This window comes from Zootoca vivipara, chromosome 12 (genome assembly GCF_963506605.1).
Source record: "Zootoca vivipara chromosome 12, rZooViv1.1, whole genome shotgun sequence".
In the NCBI taxonomy this organism is placed as follows: domain Eukaryota; kingdom Metazoa; phylum Chordata; class Lepidosauria; order Squamata; family Lacertidae; genus Zootoca; species Zootoca vivipara.
The window spans coordinates 17,591,482-17,612,383 of NC_083287.1; the positions used below are offsets into that span (position 1 = coordinate 17,591,482).

The 20,902-nt window shown below is 39.7% G+C and overlaps 1 protein-coding gene across 2 annotated transcripts in view; it reads left to right on the forward strand.

Moving 5' to 3' along the window:
* TOP2B (DNA topoisomerase II beta) overlaps positions 1–20,902 on the forward strand; it is a 46,830-nt gene that overhangs the window by 22,149 nt on the left and 3,779 nt on the right. For both annotated transcript variants that reach the window (XM_060280662.1, XM_060280663.1), the window contains exons 14-33: positions 96–206; positions 685–790; positions 1,212–1,321; positions 1,770–1,862; positions 1,948–2,062; positions 2,238–2,359; positions 3,007–3,155; positions 5,607–5,838; positions 6,443–6,577; positions 6,673–6,873; positions 8,455–8,650; positions 8,767–8,858; positions 9,871–10,026; positions 10,323–10,406; positions 11,144–11,345; positions 12,325–12,501; positions 13,090–13,251; positions 16,079–16,292; positions 17,305–17,384; positions 18,241–18,351. In XM_060280662.1, coding sequence (XP_060136645.1) covers positions 96–206; positions 685–790; positions 1,212–1,321; positions 1,770–1,862; positions 1,948–2,062; positions 2,238–2,359; positions 3,007–3,155; positions 5,607–5,838; positions 6,443–6,577; positions 6,673–6,873; positions 8,455–8,650; positions 8,767–8,858; positions 9,871–10,026; positions 10,323–10,406; positions 11,144–11,345; positions 12,325–12,501; positions 13,090–13,251; positions 16,079–16,292; positions 17,305–17,384; positions 18,241–18,351 — 2,848 coding nt within the window. The remainder of the gene's footprint in view (positions 1–95; positions 207–684; positions 791–1,211; positions 1,322–1,769; positions 1,863–1,947; positions 2,063–2,237; positions 2,360–3,006; positions 3,156–5,606; positions 5,839–6,442; positions 6,578–6,672; positions 6,874–8,454; positions 8,651–8,766; positions 8,859–9,870; positions 10,027–10,322; positions 10,407–11,143; positions 11,346–12,324; positions 12,502–13,089; positions 13,252–16,078; positions 16,293–17,304; positions 17,385–18,240; positions 18,352–20,902) is intronic.

Sequence of the window (20,902 nt, forward strand, 5' to 3'; positions counted from 1 at the left end):
GAAAAGGTGTGGCATAAATAAGTTTAAAATATTATTGTTTAAAAAATACTTCTGCCTTATTCAGCCTTCACATTTCATTTATTTTTTATATTCAGGATCAGGATGGCTCTCACATTAAAGGCTTGCTGATCAATTTTATTCATCATAATTGGCCTTCCCTTCTGAAACATGGATTTCTTGAAGAATTCATCACTCCAATTGTAAAGGTAAGTACACATTCTTCTGACACTAATTATAAACATACAGGGACAAACATTCATGTTCTTTTCTGATGTCAAACATTTTCAAAACAACATCCTTCTATGTGGTAAATATATATATTTAGGGAATAGATACCTTACTGAGTTGAATGATGTCGTAAAGCAAAAAGTGACAACAGGAAAGAGAATAAACTCAGATACAGTACATACAAACCCTTTCTTGGAATATACCATCAAAAGAAAAATGTGAAAAGTTGAAATAGAAAAAAGTGGTAGAACTAACTTGCCTTTTATTTTTTCTTCTGACTTTGGGGAATTTGGAAAGGGAACTCTGGGTTAGAGAGTTCCATTTGTTTATCAAATTGAGGCTTTGTACAAATGCTGTAATATGTGATTTATTTAGCATTGGCACAGGCATTCGCTGCATAAACTTGAATTAAAAAATCAGTTGCAGGATCTAACTGGTATATCTTTCGTTTTTAAGGCAAGCAAAAATAAGCAGGAACTTGCCTTCTATAGTATTCCTGAATTTGATGAATGGAAAAAACATATGGAGAACCATAAAGCATGGAAAATAAAGTACTACAAAGGTTTGTGTTTTCACTTCCTTGCCCAACAGCCAAGTACCAAATCCTTTGAGATCCAGTCCAGTTAAACTTATTAATAACTAACAGCCCGGTCTTTACATGTCTCCCCATAAGTACGTTCAACTGAGTTTAGTGGGGCTTACTCTCAGGTAAGCAGGTATAGGATCATAGCCTCAACTCAAAACCAGTGGAATAGTGAGTTGAGACTTAGCTACTCCCAGGGCGTTCAGTGAGAGTTAGTCGTTACTAACGTCAGCTAAATTGGCCTTTGGATTTCTTCAAGTGTAATAATTGACTGGTGGCAAGCTATTTTATCTTTTGCCTCTCAGGATGTCCTCAAGTAGCTTTAAAATTAATTTTGTAAAAGGTTGAGGATGGAAGATGGACTAAATTGGCATTTTTTCTTTCTTTGTCTCTGGGGTAGGTTTGGGCACCAGCACTTCTAAAGAAGCAAAAGAATATTTTGCAGATATGGAGAGACATCGAATTTTATTTCGATATGCTGGTCCTGAAGATGATGCTGCCATTACATTGGTAAATACCTCCTGCACTAATTTCTTGCTGTCTGTTATCCCCTTGCCATTTGTAATTATATAAAACTCTGTCTTTCCACTAAAAGCCCCAAACATTTTCCCCCAGGTTGGATGGCATTCTAGCCCTTTGATCATTTTAGATTTCTGTTTTTGTGTCTTTCCTAACTCTTGTGAAAGCACTGTTGCTAGAGACCAACCAGAACTGTACCAGAACTGAGCCAGACAGTAGAAGATTCCCCTCTAAAAGTATTATTTTAAAGGAAGTCTGTTTAACTTATATCAGGTCTGGATCAGAAATGCAGGTCTGCCAAGGTAACATGGAAACCATATTCACCACCCTCTGGCCATGTGTACAATTGTCTCTCTTTTATAGCTTGCAGGATCCAGGCTAAAACACACCCCCCCCCCAGTTGTGCTTTATCTAATTATAGCATGTGAAATGTTTGTAGGCCTTCAGTAAGAAAAAAATTGATGACCGGAAAGAGTGGCTGACAAATTTCATGGAAGATAGACGACAGCGTCGATTACATGGATTACCAGAGGTAATGTTTCAGTACAGAACTAAGATGGAGTTGCAAATGTTATTTCTGTTGATGTTAAAGTAATAGTAGCTTCTATTTATTTTAGCAATTTCTATATGGTACAGCAACAAAACATCTCACTTACAATGACTTCATCAACAAGGAGTTGATTCTTTTCTCCAACTCGGACAATGAGCGATCCATTCCATCCCTTGTTGATGGTGAGTGAACCTTCATGGAATACAGCATCTTCTTTTGAAGAAGAGATATGGAAATTCTTTAAAATTTGTTTCTCAGGCATATGATTATTGAATGGGGTATTTTTCTTCTATTGCTAAAGAGTACAATTTTTTTTTATTAAAAAAGTGTTTTTTAAAACTTGATTGTTCAACACAGGTTTTAAACCAGGACAACGCAAAGTTTTGTTCACTTGTTTTAAAAGAAATGATAAGCGTGAAGTTAAAGTTGCTCAGCTGGCTGGTTCTATTGCTGAGATGTCAGCGTACCATCATGGAGAGGTGAGTATGAGGAGAAAAAGAGGAGCAGGGAAAGTGTCTGTGCCTTGCTTATCACTTATTTAGTTTTGCAAAATGGTTGGTTTGGGGTGGCAGGGCAAGGCAAGTTCTCGAAAGTAGGCCTAGCCTCACTCCTTGCTTCATCTCTGATGGTTTCAGGGATGAGTGAGTATAGAAGACTCTCTCAGTTCAGCTCCCAACTTCTCATCACTGTTTTCATCACTGAAGCTATACAGGTGAAACTCGAAAAATTAGAACATCGTCGAAAAGTTCATTTATTTCAGTAATAAAGGCTGACATATCTCGCTTTGCATGTCATGAGTCTGTCAAGCCTTTATAACTGAAATAAATGAATTTTCCGACGATATTCTAATTTTTCAAGTTTCACCTGTAGATTTGTTGCAGATAATGCAGGACTCAGATTAGCATTTTTTATTTTTGGTGTGAATGTGGTGACACTGGGATGGTGAATGTGTTAGGGAAAGAAGTCCCTAAAAAAGTGACGGTCCTTAGATCTGGTGCCCCCTTCCCCAACTTGATGGGCCGTTTGCTAGTTAGGTCAGTAATTTATTCTGCACTCGTTTGTAGGTTAGTTTTTGGTGAGGAAAATGTGTTGCAGTAGTAACAACGCTCTAAACATTTTCTTCCAGCAAGCTTTGATGATGACCGTTGTCAACTTGGCTCAGAATTTCGTTGGAAGTAACAATGTCAGTTTACTGCAGCCTATTGGTCAGTTTGGTACTAGGCTTCATGGTGGCAAGGATGCTGCAAGTCCTCGTTACATTTTCACTATGCTAAGGTAAAATTTTGTTCAAAGCGCAAGTGGAACTAGTCTTATTTAAGTGGTACAGATTGTACATATTTGTGATTGAGGGAGATAGCTAAAGATAATTAAATGAGTATTTCAAGTCACTTGCAACTTTTCATGGATTGTTGGCAAAACTATGTGAGCCTAATTGTAAATGTGGCTTGATTTATTTTTAGCTAATGAAATCTCCATTCCTTCCATTTCCTAATATGCAGTGGTTAGGAAAAGTGAATAGTTTGTGCACTGCATTTCATTTGAGACAATTGCCTCCTGTTTTCTCAAAGAGGAGACCTGCATTTAATAACTCAAACCACTGAGCCTAGGGCTTGCTGATCAGAAGGTCAGCGGTTCGAATCCCTGTGACAGGGTGAGCTCCCGTTGCTTGGTCCCAGCTCCTGCCAACCTAGCAGTTCGAAAGCACGTCAAAATGCAAGTAGATAAATAGGAACCGCTACAGCGGGAAGGTAAACGGCGTTTCCATGTGCTGCTCTGGTTTGCCAGAAGCAGCTTTGTCATGCTGGCCACATGACCTGGAAGCTATACGCCGGCTCCCTCGGCCAATAATGCGAGATGAGCGCGCAACCCCAGAGTCGGTCACGACTGGACCTAATGGTCAGGGGTCCCTTTACCTTTATATATCTGGAACTCTTGACTTTCTGCTGTTTAATGCTTAAACTCTGACTTCAACGGGTGAAACATGTTTTGGCATTTGCACATTGTAGCAGAGCACTGCTTATATATCCACTGGGCATAAGGCACCAAAAGTTTCTTGCAACTAGATCCCATTTTGCAGTCTGACTTTGCTTTTGCCAGATTGTGCCCTTGAAGTTAGACATAACATACATACATACATACATACATACATACATACATACATGCTGCCGCAGTTTCCTCAGTTTCCGCCCCCGAGGCATTTACTTGTTATATCTGTAACTCCTGGTAACATAGTGGGGCTTCGAGCCTAAACACTAAGCCATTTGTTTTAATTCTGCTGTGCTCACAGGTTGGCTCACAGATGAACTAACAACAAATGGCTTACTTCTCTAAAGTGTGATTTCTTTTCCAACTGCTCTTTCCTGCAAATAATAAATAAATAAATAAATTTTTATTTATACCCCGCCCTCCCCAGTCAAAACCGGGCTCAGGGCGGCTAACACCAATAAAATTACAATAAAACATAAAAAGCAATTAATTAAAATACAGATTAAAATACAATATTAAAATTTAACATGCAGCCTCATTTTAAGTAGTCCATAAATCCAAGCCAAGGGAGGAAAACACGGCGCTCAGACTAAGTCCAGCCCAAAGGCCAGGCGGAACAGCTCTGTCTTGCAGGCCCTGCGGAAAGATGACAGATCCCGCAGGGCCCTGGTCTCCTGTGAAAGAGCGTTCCACCAAGTTGGGGCCAATACTGAAAAGGCCCTGGCCCTAGTAGAGGTCAATCTAGCCACCTTATGGCTTGGGATCTCCAGAGTATTGTTGTTTGTGGACCTTAAGGTCCTCCGCGGGGCATACCAGGAGAGGCGGTCCCGTAGGTACGAGGGTCCCAAGCCGCATAGGGCTTTAAAGGTCAAAACCAGCACCTTTGCCTTTATAACTTGCTATGGTTTGGGATCGAGTGCGGGAACAAACCATGGTAAAGCAAGTCTGGGTTTAGGTTTGGACTTAACATCAAACTATAGTTAAAATATACCATGCCTTCACGTTGTGGTTTGTTGGTGGAACACAATTTACGTTTTCCTACTGGGTTTTCCTTCAAACCATAATTAACCCTAGTTAAGTATTACAAGCAAACCAGACTAACGAATGAAGAGAGAAAGAGATGAAATGTTGTAGGAATGAGCACCAGTAAAATGATGCTGATTTCACTGTGAATAACATTTCCTAGAACTGTAGGATTTGGAATTAAAGATTCCTTGTTTATCTGTCACAGGCTGCTTGCATAATATCTCTGGTATATGTTTAGTAGGTGCAGTGACAGTGGGCTATGGTATCAAAGTAGTGTTCTGCTGTGAAAATATTGAGCTAAAAATATCTCCTGAATGCTAAAACAAATGTAAGGATGACAATTCAGATGATAAGCAGACAGAAATCTTTGGTGAAGGATGACACTACTGTACTGAAATAGATAGGCCAATGGTCTGATTTGGTATTAAGCAAATTCCAATTTAAGTGCACTTCATACTAACGGATTTCAAAGAGACAAAAAACATTATTTACTATGCACAAGGCTGTACCCCAAAATCTGTTTCAGAGGCTTCTTACATGCACAGGAGCTCTGGCTCTTGCACATTTACAGGCATCCTGTTGAGTGCATTATTGTTTACTGAGAATGCTGTGCAGTATGTTAGAGGAACCATGATGCTCTCTGCTGGTGCAATAAAAAGAACAGTTTATAACTTATTAACTAAAAAAAAATCTTTATTTCCTTTCTCTTTAAAGCCCTTTAGCAAGGCTGCTTTTTCCCGCAGTGGATGATAATCTGCTTAAATTCCTTTTTGATGATAACTTGCGTGTGGAGCCTGAATGGTACATTCCCATAATTCCCATGGTCTTGATAAACGGTGCTGAGGGCATCGGAACAGGATGGGCATGTAAAATTCCAAACTACGATACCAGAGAGATTGTGAACAACGTCAGAAGAATGCTGGACGGGTTGGACCCACTTCCTATGGTAATGCAATGTTCACTGCAGACCAATATATTATAATGCTTTCATAAAGAAGACAAACTCGTGACCCCTCTCATATGCCATTATTTTATTCCGTCTTGATAAATTATGGTATTATTGTGGCTGAACGTGTTTTCTCAAAGAAACTTTAAAATTTGCAGAACTAAAATGGAAGTTCTTTTGTCACCAAATGATTCAATAATTGGCTATGATCCATGCTTAGCAAAGCTATTATAGGAAAGCTCGCCTATAGGAAAGCTAGCTTTCCTCGCCTATAGGAAAGCTAGCAACTTTTCACTAGGTTTTTCTCTAGAGTAACTTTCAGACTTGGAATGGAAGGGTGATATGCAAAGGGGCACCTCTGCAGTTTCCACAGTTGTGGCTGCTAGAAAAAGGTGTAGCCACAATGACTGCCATGATTCATCCTAACCTTTAACTGCTCCTTGTGGTACCTACATGCAGCATTGTATGGAAGAATTACTGGACTGGACTTGGCCACAGAAATAATGTTATACTGCTAGTTTCTAGGTGGACATCATTTTAGTTTTAAATGCCGATAGAGCATCACAAGTTGCTAATATGTCACAAATAATCCTTAATGTTACAGCTTCCAAACTACAAAAACTTCAAAGGAATGATCCAGGAACTTGGTCAGAACCAATATGTAGTGAGTGGGGAAATATTTGTGGTTGACAGGAACACAGTGGAAATCACAGAGCTTCCAGTTCGAACATGGACTCAGGTGAGTACTTTTAAGATGATTTTCGGTTTTGAACATTGACAACCCCCCCCCCCTTTTAAATAACTATTTCCCCTCCTTTTTAAATGTCTGTATAGGTTTACAAAGAACAGGTGTTAGAGCCGATGCTGAATGGAACGGAAAAAACAGCAGCATTAATTTCAGATTACAAGGAGTATCACACTGATACAACTGTGAAATTTGTTGTGAAAATGACCGAAGAGAAGCTTGCTCAGGCCGAGGCGGCTGGACTGCACAAAGTCTTTAAGCTTCAGACAAGTTTAACTTGTAATTCTATGGTAACTTTTCTATATGTTTGACTACCAGCTCTAATAGCACTTTAATCGTTTTTCTGTTGCCATGGCAGCAATATATTCTGTACACCATGTGACTAAAATGCCTCCCTTCATATTTCCTTCGATACAAAAAGCAAAAGGGGGCTAATAGTAATTTGAGGTGGTAAACCTTAACTTCAAAACTTTATCAGACAAATCTGGTGTAAAAAGTGTAATCCCCCCCAATAATAATGATGATGATGATGATGATAATAATAATAATAATAATAATAATAATAATAATAATAATAATTTATTTATACCCCACCCATCTGGCTGGGTTTCCACAGCCACTCTGGGCAGCATCCAACAAAAGATTAAAAATACGTTAAAACATCAGTCATTAAAAACTTCCCTAAACAGGGCTGCCTTCAGATGTCTTCTAAACGTCAGATACCGGTAGTTGTTAGTTTCTTTGACATCTGACATTAGGTACAGATGGGTCTCATATCTGGTCATTAAAAAAATGGTACAACCTGGACAATGCCTATTCAGGTGATCTTAGAATAAAAGCACTTTGACTCACTCAGCTGGTGATTTGTCGATCATTTTAAAGAGATTACTCAAGATTTGAGAATTCCAAACTTTTGGCAAAATTGGGGGGCGCTTAACTCTTTCATTATCTCCCTTTGAAAGTGGGTATGGGACTTCAGTTGCCATTTGAATTTGAAAAAAGAATTATATTCTCAATATGTGTACCTAATTGCATTCTGATCACCTCATTGTTTTCAACAGCATGAATTATTTACAAAGAAATAGAATGCTGAATTGCAAGTCAAGCCAAAGTCGTCCTATACTTGGATAATGATTTTAATATGAAATATTTGAATTTGACAAAAATTAAAAATTCATATATACTTGGCAATAAAGCCTGTTAAATGCCCAGAAAAACCATCAGTACCAGCTTAGTTAAAATTCATTTCAAATAATTAAAATTGAATCTGAATAGGGAATTCTTTAAAGGCTTCATGCTAGTTGCATGCGCAGTCGTATACAGTGGTACCTCGGGTTACAAACGCTTCAGGTTACAGACTCTGCTAACCCAGAAATAGTACCTCGGGTTAATAACTTTGCTTCAGGATGAGAACAGAAATCGTGCTCCAGCGGCATGGCGGTAGCAGGAGGTCCCATTAGCTAAAGTGGTACCTCAGGTTAAGAACAGTTTTAGGTTAAGAACCTCCAGAACGAATTAGGTTCTTAACCAGAGGTACCACTGTAAAATATTCACACAGCTTGTACTTACTTAACCATATGCAGTGTTGAAATAATCAAACATTGGCTGGGAAGGGAAGACCTTCTAGGGTTAGAGACTGGGAGAAGAAAGGAAAGCTCCCAGGTGAGAGCTGGGAGAGTCCACAACTTTTCGTGTTAGGCAAGGGTGAAGAGTTACTTTTGAGAGAGGACCCTGAATTTTCATTTCTCTTTCTCTGTTTTTGTTTTTATTTAGATTAGTTTCTTTTATTATATTCCAAAAAAAGCTTTAATAAAATCTCTTTTTTTAGAAAAAGAAAAAGAAATAAAATAAACATTTTATATTTGTGGCAGGTGCTATTTGATCACATGGGGTGTCTGAAGAAGTATGAAACTGTGCAAGATATTCTGAAGGAATTCTTTGACTTACGATTAAACTACTACAGCTTGCGCAAGGAGTGGCTTGTAGGGATGTTGGGGGCAGAATCCACCAAGCTTAACAATCAGGCTCGCTTTATTCTAGAGAAAATACAAGGGAAAATTACCATAGGTAAGAAACATGTGGAATTTAAAGTGCATTATGAAATTGATAAAAGATGTAAGTGGAGGAAAATAGAAATATACCATTTAAGAAAATTGTAATTTGTTTTCTTCTGTTTCACATAGAAAATAAATCAAAGAGAGATTTGATTCAGATGTTAGTCCAGAGAGGCTATGAATCTGACCCAGTGAAAGCCTGGAAAGAAGCACAAGAAAAGGTAAACTATATAGGTGACAAGCAATTCCCTTTTAATGTTTAATAGATTTTAATGTTTAATAGATTATTGTACTTTAATATTCTGTTGGAAGCTGCCCAGAGTGGCTGGGGTAACCCAGCCAGATGGGCGGGGTATAAATAATAAATTATTATTCTTATTATTATAACAGATTTTTTAAAGGAAAATATGTAACAATATTAATCTTGGGCCTTTCCTTCTGTATGAGAGGATGTTTAGGGTTGCATCTTAAATTAGTCCCAGATTATGAGTAGTTAACTAATTTATACCAATGCAAGCTATATATACAGCTTTGGCTGGATGTTTATTATCTTAGAGAAATTACATTGTTGGCTTTGGTCTTTGCCACATAGTTTATGGAGCTGTACAGAAATAGCAAACAGCTATTTCCTGGAGTACATGTCCCATCATCCCTGGCCATTGACCATGATGGCTGGGGAGAATGAGAGATGCAGTATGACAACAGCTGGAGATTACCCTATCAGTACCTCAAGCTGAGTGGCAGAACTCCTTCTCCCAGTGAAAATGCTCTGGCAAATAAATTAGCAGTTTCCAAAGATGAATGAGATGTCTGTAGAAAATCATGTGAATAATTGTCTTCTGATTATGCCAAACTCTGCCTCCATCTGCCATAATTTTTATGAATAACTCTGCCCCTAAAACAGGGGCATTGTAACTGGTAGGCCACAGTAATTTTCAGACATTTCAAGTTAGATTGTCTGAGAACCCATTGCTGTATTGTATAGAGATTTGTGTGTTTCTAGCTGCACATAATAGCAGCTTTGGAACTTTGTTGTCCTGGGTACTATGCCATGATTTTTTTTCTATTTTATTTGTTTATTTTTCTCCTACCAGCATTCCTTGAGCTTTCCCTCTGTACATCACCAATATAGTAGAAATATAACCTAAATAAAATACAAAGTCTTAAGTATACCCCTTTGTAGCTGTAGGATATATGAATAGCAGCATAACTATTTTATTATTATTATTATAGGCAGCAGAAGAGGAAGAAATGCAGAATCTCAATGATGACAGTTCCTCTGTTTCCGGATCTACCTCAGGCCCAGATTTCAACTACATCTTAAATATGTCTTTGTGGTGTCTTACTAAAGAGAAAGTAGAAGATATCATTAAGCAGCGAGACACAAAAGTAGGTATCTTTCAGGGTTCCTGACTGGAAAGCACTTCCTAATCTGATGTAGGTGCAGCTGCATTCTAAATTCTAAAATTTATCCCCCCAAACCCAAACTTGTGTCTCAAAATTTGCACATTGGTTTCACCATTGCAATGCTATTGATCAAACATATGTTTATAAAAGGTAATATGTGCAGATCTTTGCATGAGGATGACTGTCATTGTCCTAGTTTTGTTTCATTAACATTTGCTTATCTTGGATGTTCAGAATATGTTTGTTCAAAAATCCTTTCTGTATTTGTCACCTTGAAGGGAAAGGAACTCACTGACCTCAAGAGAAAATCTCCTTCAGACCTTTGGAAAGAAGATTTAGCAGCCTTTGTAGAAGAGCTTGATGTATGTACAGTACCAAGGATTAATGTTTCGGTTTCAGTTTGTCAACTTGAATCAACCATAGTTTTTGTTTCAGCAAATAGTCTAGCAAAACTGTTGTTTTTTAAATATATCAAAGTCTGTTGGCAGAAGAGGTGAATGGGGATCTGTGTAATTTTACACTTCAGAGCTGTGTTCTCAGACGCATATTTTCTGCAAGTGTTATTGTGGCAGAAAACCCAGAATCCAGGAGATATCACCAGTCTGTAGGTTTTGCATTTAAGTTCAGCATGTTTAGCTTTGAGTGTCTAACGGTACTTATAAGTGGCTTACGGTACTTATTGCCCAATTTCCCTACATACTTGTTCTGTAATGTGGTCTACCCATGTTTCTTGGCAAAGACATTGCATGTATAATACTTCTCTTTTAAAAGCTTTTGACTGGTTCTCAAATTGAAGACATGGGAGGAATTACATAGATCCCTGCAAAGACTGATAAATACTTAATAATAATAATAATCTTTCATCTGCTTTACATATGGCTTTGTCCAAAATTACTCAAATGTATTACTCAAATATTCCTTAGGATTAGTAGCTAGTATTGGCTGTCTTAGATGAGGTAATGCAGTTATAGCATTTTAACCTCTTAATGTTTTTAAAATCTCTCCCTTTTTTTAAGCAGTCACTGATTTTCTATATGTAGTAGTAATAGATCCTCTTTGGAGATGTTTACATTTTTCTTTCATTTGTGTTTATTTTTAGAAAGTAGAAGCACAGGAAAGAGAAGATGTCATGTCTGGCATGACAGCAAAACCTATTAAAGGCAAAGTTGGTAAACCCAAGATGAAGAAACTTCACATAGAAGAGACAATGCCATCGCCATTTGGTAGGAGAATAGTTCCACAGATTACATCTGCTATGAAAGCTGATGCCAGTAAGAAACTGCTAAAAAAGAAGAAGGCAAGTCAATATATCTTGTTCCTTGTCCTTATATATTATTTATTTTTTGTACAATTTATATTTATATCCAATATACTCAAGGCAGCTCAAAGACAATTACAGAAATGCTAAATAAACACATAAATTTAAAACACTAACGACAGTAAATGTAATATGATTTAAAAGCATTGGTAAAACAAAAGTCAATCAAGAGGAAATAACTTTAAATGCCCCTAGTGCCTGTCTTCAGTGCCCGCCTAGAAGTGGACAACTTAGCAACTGAGGAGCCAGGCATCCCTGTCAAGGGAAACTGTTCTGGGCACTACAACCAAAAACACCCTATGTCTCACGTTGGTCCATTCACACATTGGCTAAAGGGGACACAGAGAAAAGGTCTTGAAGACTGAATTAAGTGACTTGGACTGGTTCATATGGGAGGAGGCAATTCCTGATAAAGCCCTAAATGGCCTGGGATCTGGGTATACAGATCAAACCAGAACTTTGCCAATCTGTTTCTGGAATCCATTCAATCACTGAAGCTGGTAGATGATTAGCATAAAATGATCCAGTCTGGTTACCTCAGGCAAAACACGGACAGCTGCCTTGTCCAATTGAAGTTTGCAGACTTCAAGGGCAGCCCTGTGGAATGTGCACTACAGTAATCTAACCTGGAAGTATCTGGACTGAGTGTGAACGACTAAGGGTTCCCCCCACCCCCCAGCCTAACAACAATAGGCTAGTTTCCACACACACATACGCCTCCATCCGGGCAACCAAGAGGCATTATCAGGTTGAAGGACATTCCAGCAAGGCAGAAATGTTCAGGGAGAGTAAGACTGGTGAAGGTGGTGACCTGGGGGGTGGGGGAGTCCTAAGTACCAGATAGAGAGGCCTGCAGGAATTGAAGTTCCTAGAAGCACTCTGGAATATTGTATCAGCTCAGCAAACTTTATTACATCCAGCCATTACAGTGACCTAATTAGTTTGGTTAAATTTCCAGGGAGAACTGGATACTCTAGCAATAAAACTGGAATTTGATGAAGAGTTTGGTGGCATACCAGTCGAAGCTGCTGGTGAAGATTCGCTTAATACCTCTGTCCCAGTGGCTAGCCCAGTGGTTAGCCCAGTGGCTATCCCAGTGGCTAAAACACCTAAGCCCAAGAGAGAGAAGAAAGAGCCTGGTAAGTAAACAGAGAGTGACATTGGATGTCACAAAGAAGCATCGCTAGCTGAAGTCACATATATCGGAAGGAAAGCTCATGTGGATAAATTGAGTGGGGTCTAGATTCACAGTGCCTTGTTCCAAGAAGGACCGTCAGCCAAATATTCAGTGTGCAGAACTGCTCTGTAATGCCCGAAGCGATAGCACATAGATATGCTGCAGATATAGACACATATATATATAGGAATTGCACATCTTGGTGTGCAGCTACTTTCTGGATACCCAGAGTTTTCCTCTCTTCACAGCAGCCAAAGACTTTGGGTTTAAGAAGCAGTCTTCTCTGAAAGAACTTGAACAAGCACTTAGTTTAGATTGGTTGGGACTATGTGCTCAAGTCAAAGGGACCCATGTTAAGTAGTCTCCATGGTTCTCACGAAAGCATTGATACGGATTACTGTGGCTTATTTGTTGCCCTGCCTTTTGGTTAACAGACTTGTGAAAGGTGTGAATTGCCAGGTGTTTTGTCAAATGCATTTAAAAAAAACTGTGTAGGGAGTATGTATAATAAAAGATTTTTTACTGTACTGAGAATAAAATTTTATTCTAGGCCCTAGGGTGAGAAGAACACCATCTTCCGCCCCAAAGTCCAGTGCGAAGAAAGTGAAGAAACGGAACCCGTGGTCAGATGATGAAACTAAATCTGAAAGTGACTTGGAGGAAAACGAACCTGTGATTATTCCAAGAGACTCGTTACTTAGAAGAGCCGCAGGTAATAATGGAAATGTGTTTTTCGGTTTATGTGCAGAATACAATGAGAGCCTTCTAGAGTTATTTAGCTAAAAAGAGGGCAATGCTCCTTTCAAGGGATACTTGCCCACTGTACCTGCTTGTGTGCACAGGGTTTCCACTGGATATACCTTAATAAAGGCTCACCATAATGTTCTTCTTGAAATGTACAGTATTGTACAACAGATGACTGTGTTTGGGCATCATGCAAACCATGGGGAATGAGCCGCAGCCTTAGGTTCGGCTCTCCTCCGTCTCAAAAGCCAGCTTCATGACCCATAGTTTCAAACAAACCATAGCTAAAATTAACCACAGTTTATTGGGTGGTTGACAGAAGTAAAAGCTTCCAAATTCATCTTTGCAGCGTATGCTCAAGGAGAAAAGTGTGCAAGCCTAAAGCTTCCTGTTGTGTATTATTTCCATGATTACCTGTGGTTTATCACGACATCAAAATGTACCCTATATTTTGCATAGCTTTGGTCTCAGGATACAAACTACAGACTTTTTAAAACAGGTGTTTAAATGTAGGTTACCCACTGAATGATTAATTGGAGGAAAATTAGCCGGGGAATTCAAGCCAAACATGCAGAAACAAGTTTTTTCCCCTGGGAAACATGATTTCACTGGCAGGATTAAGAGAAAATAGGTGTGATGCAAGCTGGTTAAAACTTCAGATGCCAAGGACCAAAGTAAATATCACCTATCCCATAGAGACAATTATCCTTGATAATAGATGCTCAGTGGGCAAGATACTGACACTTCCTCATCCTGACACTTGGCAAGGCTATGATTTTCAGTGAATCTTATTACCTCCCTGGTTATAAGTGTGTACACACATAAGTATATATAGACATCTGTAATCTTATTTGTATGCTGCCATAGTTAAAATTATGCTTAAGGCGGCTTACGACTTGAGAAAAATACATAATTAAAATCATAACAAAAGTAATAAACAATAAATAAAATATCAAAAAGCACACAAATTGAATAATTTCCACTTAAATCATAAGATCTAAAATAAAGATGCAAAAAATTTATATCAATAACAGCAACAGCAACAAACCACCCCCACCTCTGCAACACCACAGTCTAAGAGTCTGTTCAGCAGCAGCTTACATTTGTAGATGTAGTCAGCCGCACCCTCGCAGGCCAGGTGGAAAAATGCCTGCAAGGCAGGGAGCAGGTCTTCCAGGACTCACAGCCAATATGGGGTGAGTGAGAGCAAGAGCAGAAAACAAAACAGTCATCAACAGAATTAAAATACATTTAAAACCACTAATGGAAAATATGCTCATGGGATTCAAAACCCCACTAAAAGCCTTTATAAATTACAGTGGTTTCAACCAGTGTCTAAAAACAGAAGCGGTTTTTCAGGGGACCATTATGGAGGTGCTTTCTTGCCACCAGGTGCAACAAAATGAATGGCAAGTTGTTAATAATAATAATAATAATAATAATAATAATAATAATAATAATAATAATACATTTATTATTTGTACCCCGCCCATCTGGCTGCGTTTCCCCAGCCACTCTGGGCAGCTTCCAACAAAGATGAAAAATACATTAAAACATCAGTCATTAAAAACTTCCCTAAACAGGGCTGCCTTCAGCACAAAACTACTTATTGTTTGTCTGAGTTTTATATTTCTTTACATGCGTTCTGGTGCCCTGGGCAGAAAATGCCTAGCTCACCCTGGCAACTAGCAAAACCCGTTTTAAAGAGGCAAATCACATTTTTTTGACCCAAATATCAATGCTTATTGAAGTGGAAGTGATTTGAACATCAATCAAGTAGGGAGTGGTCTCTGTCTCTTTATTGTAAATTGGCCTAAGCAAAAAAACTGATTGGATAGTCAGAAAATCATCTCACTGGCAACTGACCAGCAGTTAAAGCACACCATTGGTTTAGAGCACTATCCAGAGCAGTTGAAGCAACACCCAGCTAGACCAATTAAGCCAAAGGAATAAAGAAGACAAATAAGCCAGTGTCAGGAGAGGAAGCACCAGAAACTGAAGTGGTTAGATGCACAACCTTCAAGCCCTTGACCCCCTTACAGTCCTTTGCAAACTGACACAGCAATTATTATTATTGTTATTATTACTATTTCATTTTATATACCACCATTTATCAAAAGATCTCAGGGTGTTGTACATTAGAAACACATTACAAAACATCCATGATAAAAACACAGTAAAAAGCATTTTGACGGACGGCCTAATAGTATAACAACAACAACAACAACAACAACAACCCCACTTTCACAGGCCATAGTTTATTTAATAGCCATAGGCCTGGGTAAAGAAGAATGTTTTTGTCTTGCGTCTAAAGATATGTGGTGATGGCGCCAGGCGAACTTCTCTGGGGAGACCATTCCACAATCGGGGAGACACCACAGAGCATAAAAAAGGACCTCAGATGACAAGCGCAGGGTCTGGGTCAGTTTGTATGAGGAGAGACGGCCCTTTTTGTCAAGATGGATGGCACAGTTCCATCAAGGAATGTTTGCTGTGTTTAGTATGTGTGTTTACCAGAGAGCTTTCTGGTAGCTTTCCTTTAGAAGAGATTGCAGTGTAGTTCATTTCTTTGTTGTTTACAGATCATTAGTGTCTCCCCAGGGATGGGCTGCTAGTCTTTATCCCTTATGGGAAAAGTTACTTGTTCATCTTTCTCTAAGCTGCCATACCCTACACGTTTGTCGTTTTCCTAAGGTATGCACAGTATCTTGCATCAAACACTTTAGGGTTGACATTTATAATGTGCAGGGTAGAAATTCACAAATAAATATTGATGCCTTTATCTGTCTTCACAGCTGAAAGGCCTAAGTACACCTTCGATTTCTCAGAAGAGGAAGACGATGGTGATGTTGAGGGTGACGAAGATGCTAACAATAATAATGATCTAGATGAACTGAAAATAAAAACATCTCCCATCATCAATGACAGAGAAGATGAATTTGAGCCCTCGGATGGTCTAGAAAAGGATGAATATGACTTCTCCCCAGTCAAATCGAAACCTTCTCCAGAGTAAGTGCAGTAACTTCAGGAAAGTGTGTTTGAGGAATACTGTATCTGAGAACAAATCTACCTGTTTGAACAAGTGGCCAGTCCTCCCTGGTGTGGTTACTTTAGCCTTAATATCCTTTGAAATACATGCCACTGAGGCACTCTTTGATAAAAATCATTAGACCAGGCACAAGCCACCTTGGTGCTGTTCAGATGTTTTAGGCTACAACCTCCATCAACCCCACTCACCATGGCCAGTGATCACAGATTACTGGAGTTGTAGTCCACAAAATGTGGATGGCCCACTTTGCCTTAAAAACTTGGATTCTCATCTGTACCTATTAATATTCGTTTTCTGTAGAAGAGCCCCATATTGCACTATTAATACCCAACAGCCAACTACTGTGGCTTGCCAGGTGCTTGACAACTCCTGTCCCCACTTAGGCATGTCTTTAAAAAGGTGTGCCTTGGATTTGGATGAATCCCGAATGCCGCCTCTCTCATGGCTGCAATTTTCAGGCCAGCTGCCCCCCAAATGGTAGGAGAGATTAAGTGATTCACACCCCAGAACTCTTGAGAAAAACAACAACTGTAGCTATCCTGAAATTTTAGCAAGATTCAAGCCATCAGAAGGAGAGAAACCTTGCCTGCAAATTTAATATAATTCTGGCCAAAAATAAAGAAGGATTCTTTCTTTGGTTGTAATGGCGGGGGGGAGAGAGAGAGAGAGAGATAGATACAATTCAGTTGTGTACAGCACCCAAGCCTTTGGATCTAGTTTGGTTTCCCCATTACTGAATGGGGTGGGCAGGGGGTGGGTAACTTCAGTCCCCAAGCTGAATTAGGCAGCACTTATGAATTTGTGCAAGTCAAGTTGGACTCTTTATGAAGTGGTGAATCAGGGTCCGTGATTGGTGACCTGCATTCAGGCTTATGTGTTTGCAAATTGTGCAGAGCTTCTGCCCTTGTAAAAGTAACTAATGGTTTCAAGTGCATGGTGCAACAGATACTTAAGTTTTCATTTTTGCAACAGGAAGATTTCCCCAGAGAAGACTAATCAAGACTTCGGCAACCTCTTCACCTTTCCTTCTTATTCCCGGAAAGCCAATATTGGTAGGTGTGTGTGAATATAGTGAGTATTTCTGATATATCTACAAAGATAGCAACGTGCTTGGGATATATGAATTCCTTAGGTCTGCCTCCAATTGCATACCTCAAGGAGCGATCATTTTCCAGTCAGGCAGTCAGCCATCAAGATTTCAAAACTTTGAATTGTATGCGCATGAAGGAAGCAAAAGATGTTTAGTATGCAGTGTGCTGGTCTTGTTCCCAAGAAGCTTAGAAGCTGTCTGGAAAAAGCTCTGCCACCGTGGTCATGCCAGATGCCAACCCCCCCCCCCAGAACCTATGTCCCTGAAAATGGTAGGCCTGCTGTGTTGTGGTCCATCCCTGAGATATGACAAGCTGTAAAAGGGTTGCTAGATAATAAGAAGACCAGGACCGTGCTGTATGAAGTACACACGATGCTTCAACTTGTTCTGTGAACCGCCCTGAGACCTCTGGGATATATATATATATATATATATATATTTCCAGTAAATAATAATAATAAATCACTTGCACTGGTTTCTCAAGGGGTGAGACAACTTGGTGTGCAATCCAGTGAGCTTTGCACATGCTGAGCAAGCCGACCACTTCTCCCCGTTAAGTGCCCATCCATCATCTGCCACTGTGTGGGTCACGAAGGAGTCATCCATACAAAGGCACAAACTGTGTAATCTTAGAATTAAGTGGATGCTGGCGAGCTTGAATGGGAGGTAGCATATTTCAAACATTGTTTAAGATCTTGTCTGTGTGTGTGTGTGGAGGGGGTAAATTTAATTTAAATGTGAGGAAGTAGAAAGCGTTCCTATATTTAGCCTAACTGTGAAAAGGGTGATGACATGACATGTTAAAACCTTTTATTTAGATACATCCAAGTTTGACAGTGATGAAGAAGATTCAACACCAGTCTTCTCCTCCTCTTTTACTCAGAAACAGACAGAGAAACCTCCAAGTAAAGTAGTAGTTGCTAAAAAAGGCAAGTATTTGGATTTGTTGGTTACCCTGCTCATTTAAAATAACGCTCTATTGTGTTGCAGCAAAAGAAGTGGTAGCATTAAAGGTAAAGGGACCCCTGACCATTAGGTCCAGTCGTGACCGACTCTGGGGTTGGCCGAGGGAGCCGGCGTATAGCTTCCAGGTCATGTGGCCAGCATGACAAAGCCGCTTCTGGCAGACCAGAGCAGCACATGGAAACGCCGTTTACCTTCCCGCTGTAGCGGTTCCTATTTATCTACTTGCACTTTGACGTGCTTTCGACCTGCTAGGTTGGCAGGAGCTGGGACCAAGCAACAGGAGCTCACCCCGTCACAGGGATTCGAACCGCCGACCTTCTGATCAGCAAGCCCTAGGCTCAGTGGTTTAACCACAGCGCCACCTGGGTCCAAATTAATATCATGGCAAGCCATGACCTGAATACGGTGGTACCTCGCAAGACGAATGCCCTGCAAGACGAATTTTTCGCAAGACGAATGCGTCTTGCGATCTGATGGTGACTCGCAAGACAAATTCGTTTTGTGAAAAATTCGTCTTGCGAATCGCGGTTTCCCATAGGAATGCATTGAAATTTAATTAATGCGTTCCTATGGGCAAAAAAAGAAATTTCAATGCATTCCTATGGGAAACCGTGATTCGCAAGACGGAATTTTTGCAAAATGAATTGTTCGCGGAACGAATTAAATTTGCCTTGCAAGGCATCACTGGACTATTCTTTAAGCATCAGTGCCAAAGCCTTTTAGTTCCATAATCCACCTCTAAATATATTGGGGGTTTTTTTGGGGGGGGGTACCTTTGGTCTGCTTAGCCTTGAACTGTCTACCCTGACTGGTAACGGCTGTCCTCTGTCTCAAGCTGAGGGTCTTCCCCTGTTTTGCTACCTTTCTGACTGCAGGTGGCAGAGACTGAATAGGACAGGGGTCAGCAAACTTTTTCAGCAGGGGGCCGGTCCACTGTCCCTCAGACCTTGTGGAGGGCCGGACTATATTTTTTTTGGGGGGGGGGGAATGAACAAATTCCTATTCCCCACAAATAACCCAGAGATGCATTTTAAATAAAAGGACACATTCTACTCATGTAAAAACACGCTGATTCCCAGACCGTCTGCGGGCCGGATTTAGAAGGCAATTGGGCCGGATCCGGCACCTGGGCCTTAGTTTGCCTACCCATGGAATAGGATTTTAATGTTCTTTAATGTTCATAGTATTATTAATTAAATATGTTAGTACAATTTTTTAATAGACAGCTAAGAAAATACATACCTTTCAGTCTCAAATAAAATCACCAAGGTATTTAAAACTACTTAGTAGAGATATCCATGATTTCACTTCTTTGGATGTAGCAAGTTTTTCTTCTACCTCCTTTCTGGAGAATGAGTGCAATGCAGTTCCAGCATGAAAGGAATACTTTGCCAAGTTTTTCTACTTGATAACCGTCTGCTGTCTACACTTACGGACTATGAACTTTCACACTAAGAAAGTACAGCAGTTGCATGTGGAGAGAGTCCCATGGACATATATTGCCTCCACAAAGCCCTGCTTCCCTGTTACCTTCTCCCACTTCAGCCTAAACTAAGATGATGAGAAACGGAAAGACTGAAGCAAAATATAGGAGTCAGACGCCCACTGACTATCCTATGTAATCTTTGCCTGTGCTAGGGTGAAGGGAAAGAAGATCAAGGAGAAACTTGTGTGCATATTTTCTTTTTGTTGTTGTTAATATTAGCACAACAACATTGGACGCGGGTGGCACTGTGTTCAAAACCACCGAGCCTAGGAGGTTTTGTGGTTTGAATCCCCACGACAGGGTGAGCTCCTTTTGCTGGGTCCCAGTTCCTGCCAACCTAGCAGTTCGAAAGCACGCCAAAGTGCAAGTAGATAAATAGGTACTGCTCCGGTGGGAAGGTAAACGGAGTTTTCGTGCGTTGCTCTGGTTTGCCAGAAGCGGCTTTGTCATGCTGGCCACATGACCCGGAAGCTGTACGCCGGCTCCCTCGGTCAGTAAAGCAAGATGAGCACAGCAGCCCTAGAGTCGTCCGCGACTGGACCAGGGGTCCCTTTACCTTTACCTTTAATATTAGCACAATTCTTCTGTAGTGCCCTAATATTGTTTTTAAAAGATAAATCCATAGTATCACAGAGGGATAATGTTAATCATAACAAAATATGCAACAAAACCCCGGGCACTCAAACTAATATATATATATATATATATATATATATATATATATATATATATAAAACTAGCGTATTACTAAAAGAATATTCTATATTACCAGAAGGGTATTGCATTCCATTTCTGAATTTCACTAATATTTCCTATAATAAATCAAGCATACCTATATCTGTTTTCCAAAATTCATCTACATGAGTTGTGTTTAAAAAAATATCAAATATGGAATTTAGTTTTCAACACACAATATAACACGTCAAGAAGCACAGCAATTACCCTTCTTTATATGTTAGAATCAGAAGCAGAAAATACTGGTGTATAGTTAATTGCTAATAGGGGCAAAGTTACATGTCGCTCAGATT